The sequence below is a fragment of the Lucilia cuprina genome, chromosome 6 (assembly GCF_022045245.1).
Source record: "Lucilia cuprina isolate Lc7/37 chromosome 6, ASM2204524v1, whole genome shotgun sequence".
Lineage (NCBI taxonomy): Eukaryota > Metazoa > Arthropoda > Insecta > Diptera > Calliphoridae > Lucilia > Lucilia cuprina.
This window is the reverse complement of record NC_060954.1, coordinates 26,439,883-26,444,614: the sequence shown is the minus strand read 5'-3', so window position 1 is coordinate 26,444,614 and position 4,732 is coordinate 26,439,883. Positions and strand designations below refer to the sequence as shown.

The 4,732-nt window shown below is 26.5% G+C and overlaps 1 protein-coding gene across 1 annotated transcript in view; it reads left to right on the top strand.

Moving 5' to 3' along the window:
- The first annotated feature begins 1,583 nt into the window (after nucleotides 1–1,583).
- Nucleotides 1,584–4,732, top strand: part of LOC111682491 (transmembrane protein 177) — a 76,707-nt gene continuing 73,558 nt past the window's right edge. The window contains exon 1 of the mRNA XM_046954055.1: nucleotides 1,584–1,591. Within this exon, the coding sequence (XP_046810011.1) occupies nucleotides 1,584–1,591 (8 nt within the window). The remainder of the gene's footprint in view (nucleotides 1,592–4,732) is intronic.

Sequence of the window (4,732 nt, the reverse complement as noted above, 5' to 3'; positions counted from 1 at the left end):
ATATTCCACTATGTAAATGTATATTGTACAGCCATTTCCCCTAAGTTTTTATAAAATATTTAATTGGTATAACTCATTTGTTGCAAAAAATCTTTTATATAACCTTATTGCATTTCGCTCCTATTATGTTTTACAGTCATTTTTAGACTAATAATATTATCTTTATTTTCACCAATTTATAGAATCCTAATCAGTGTGTTCAAAACTTCAAGTCTAACTATTAAAAATAAGAAAATTATAATTATAATAAAAAAAAAATTATAACTATATGTTATATTTTTCTATTAAATAATGTACCAATTATATTTTTGTATTATAAGTATATTTAATTGTAGACTAGCCAATTAGGCCCTATCGGCTTACGGTCATTGTTTTTGAATAAATAAAAAAATAAATAAATTTTAGATATTTTACCTCATAATGTTTAAATTAATTATATCATCAAATCATATATGGATCGAGTTAATAATATTTAGATATAATTAAATTACCTTGTTATTTTTCGAAGTTTTTTATTGATATTTTTTGCATTTATAAGATAAGTTTGACTTAAATGAAACTTGCAAATTGATAATACTTGTATCTTCATAAAAATAATTTGTTTTTAAGGCATTATATGATGGTTTTTTCAACAGGTTTTCATTGTCTCATATTACTATTCATTTTTGTTATAGTAAAAAAAAGATTTGATATAATGAGATTCGTCACTTCTGTTTTATATTAAACGACAATCATTTTGCTAAAGAAACGGACATTGAACAAATTAAGCCATAAATAAATACTATTCCATTTTTATAAATACAACAGATTTTAAGTACTTACTTTATATATTTGCAATTTCACTCGAAAGAAAATATGGTTTTATAATTTAGTTTGAATGTAATATATTTCATTAACATGCAGTGGCTTCTAATTATTGATTTGTTACTTGATTGTGATTAAAATCGATTATATTTATGTATGCACCTTCAAAATGATAATTCAATAGTGCTAGTGTTTACTTTTTTAATTACTTGATGGGAGTAATTGAGATGTTCCTATAGAATTATTTATTATTTTCTATTGTTACATTGTAAATTAAAAAGAACCTTACCTAATTCCATTTGTAAGTTGTCTTGGTAGTACTTTTATTTTGAAAATTCCAATTTGACAGTAAGGATTATTAACAGTGGCTTTGTTTGTTTTAAGGCTGATGGTAGCAATTGGAATGATATTTTAAATTATTTTTAACGAATTTTCAGCATAGGAAAGTTGTTAACGACAAAGAATCACCAAACACGAAGAACTTCATTTAACTTATGCAAGGGTTAAGTGGAAGGTATTTGCGTTATTTTTTAAGTAAGCTATGTTGTTAACGACAACGAAGAATTTCTTGATAGACTACATTAGTAGTTTTTGGGTAAATAATTGGGTACATTAAGACATTACTTAGTTAGTGGTACTAATTGAAAAAATATTTTCAATAGTTTTTCAGTATGAGCACGATAATTTGAGTTAAGATATTTGAATAAGTGAGATAGATCATCAACCACAAAGAAAATCTCTTAACAAAACACTAATAGTTTTTAAGTAATGTATTGATAATGTGGACGTAAGAATTTTTCCTATGGAATTAGATTTATTATTATCCATTGGATGTTAAAAATATGATGCAACATATTATGTACCTTATTTAATTTGTGTATTGACTTGGAAAGAAATTGGATTTGATAAGTTCAATTTGGCTTTAGGTTTCATTACCAGTGGCTTTTGATATAGATTTGTTTTAATACTTGAAATATATTTTCAGTATAGGTAAGATGTAAACGTCAAAGGTAAGATCACCACACATAAAGAAGATCTTTTAACGAAGAACTTCTTTGTAAACACATTAGTGTTTTTTGGAGATGGTAGTGAGTAATTGGAGGCTAGAATATTGTAATAATAATTTGAATCAAATAAAAAAATAAAGCTGTAAGTTTAGTGGTTTCTTTTTTATAAACATATATGTATGTTAAGAATTTTTCGATCTCACTCCTTAAAGAAATAATACTATAAATTTTTTCCGATCGGTTCATAATTGGTAATAGTTCCCATACAAGGTCACCTTCGAAAATCACTTAAAAGCACATAAATTATTATTAAGAAAACGATATAAAATTTGGTATAAGTATTGCTCATATGCATATAAATTTTACTGTGAAGGGGTTTCCCGATCGGTCTATAATTGGTCATAGCTCCCACAATAAGTCCCCTCCCGAAGATATCCATATAAAATTTGGTACAAGTATTGCTCTTATATACAGAAATATTACCATGAAAGTTTTTTGGATCGGTCCATAATTGGTCATAACTCCCATACAAGGTCCCTTCCCGAAAATCATTTAAACGCGTATCACTCATTATTAAATTAAGATATCCATGTACAATTTGGTACAAGTGTTGCTCATATGCACAAAAATATTACTGAGAAATTTTTTCCCGATCGGTCCATAACTGGTCATAGCTCCCATACATGGTCCCTTTCTGAAAATAACTTAATCGCACAAGTCTTGATCATATACAGAGAAATAATTGATCATCGGTCCATAATTGATCATAGCTCCCATACAAGGTCCCTTTAAGAAAAACACTTAAAGGCACATAACTCATTACCAAGTAGTGATACCCATAAACTATTTGGCATAGATACTGTTTTGTACACATAAATGTTATTTCGACATTTTTTCTCGATCGGTCCATCATTGGTCATGGCTCCCATACAAGGTTCCCTCCCAAAAATTAGAAAAAATGCTTATAACTCATAACCAATATGGATATCCATACATTTAGCAAAAATATTGCTCTTAAATACATAAATTACCCTATAAAATTGTTTTACAATCGGTCCATATTTGGTGTTTCTTCAAGTCATGTTTTGGAGTTGTACACTTCCACAATACATTGAAAACTTAAAATATATAAAAGCTGATATCTAAATGAATATATACAAGAAAACTTTCCCCGAAAATGGACTTAAGTTCCAATATACTGAATTAGCGACAGAATAATGATGTCAATAATATGTCTTGGATCGTTTAAATACAGATTCTTGTAACAAATTAATAGACTCCAAGGGGTCTATTAAATCCCGAAATCAAATTTTGGTTTTATCTCTGGAAAAAAGAGAAAATACTACAAATTTTGACAAAAAACGCCATTTTAATGATATTACATAAAGAAGGGAAACAAATCCCCAAAAATGTTGGGCCAAAAATATATCATTTCGGCTGATAGTAACCCCTTAAAACAATTTAAAGCTAAAAACCATTCGATTCTAAAATTTATGTTTCGTATAATATGATCAAATTTGAAATACAGGAAAAAATCGTATACTTTTGTGAGGCAATTTTATGGACTTTTTTAAAAAAAAAGCTCATTTAATTAAATGTAAATTTTTTAAGTTTTAGAAAGCGTGATATCTAACCTAAGGACTGTCTAGACAATATAACAAATTAATTTATTTTTTTGCACACAAAATATATTATTAAATTTGGTTTCTTTTCATAGTTTACCTAAATTCGAATACTTATAAGAGACACAGTATATATTTTGAAAATCCTTAAATCTTTGACACATGCACATTACTAAATATCGCTAAGCACTATAGAAATATAAAGAAAATGGCGTTTGTGATTTTCAATAAATCTTGGAGTTGTAATAGATTTAAATCTTGGGATTTTTGATATCACTTTTTGAAGAACATAGCTGTGTTTCTTAGGTATTTTTAATAAGTTTTTCATTTCTTAATTTCTTTATGTAGGAAAGGATTTAACATGAAAAATAATTTATAATATTAAAAAAAAATAATTCAAAAATTTAGATAGAATTGTGCTCAAAGAAGTGAAAAGTTATAATTTTGTTTGTTATAAGAAGAAAAATATTGTGAAAAAGCCATATAAATAATAAAAATGATTCTTTATTCGATTAACCGAACAATTTTGAATTATCCGATTATTAACGGCTAAAATAAAACCTCAAATAATTATTTGTCGAATAAACCGAATAAGATTATAACCCGAATAATGCAATACCCTAATATATACACTAAAAATCTTTATCCATAGCCTAATATTATACTCTTAATTACTTGTTTACAATTGCTTTTTAATAGCAAATATATTCTCAAGAGTATACAGATATATGAAGATTTGTTTCAATATTAATATGAAGATTTGTTTCAATCTCAATATCTATTTGTAATTTTTTAAGGATCGTTACATGAGGGCTATTGACAGAGAGATCGATGAAATAGTCTCACAGATTTGTATCTAAATTTTTTTCAAGGATGTTCAATATAGTTAATTGGTCGAATAAAAACGATAATAAGGTCCTGTAGAAACCGCAATAGGGGCTGGGCGCTAAATTATCCACACAGAAGCAATAACGCTTGCTATTTCGGCAGAAGCAATAACGTTAAAGTATATTTTTACAGGGAAAAATATTTTTTCAATTTTCTTTTTAATTTTATTTTTAAGCATAAGTCAAATTCAAAAACAGTATTGGGCTTACTTAGTAAACTAGTTAACTAAAAATTAATTGTATTTTTAAAAACATTAGTATTGATTATAAAATAATAATAACAAATGTTTTCAAACATTTGAAGAATAAGGAGTGAGATCGAAAAATTCTTAACACACGTTTTTCATTACATTTTTCAACCAAAGTATTATTTGATTTTTTTTGATCAAGTTACCTTTGAAAAACATGTCAG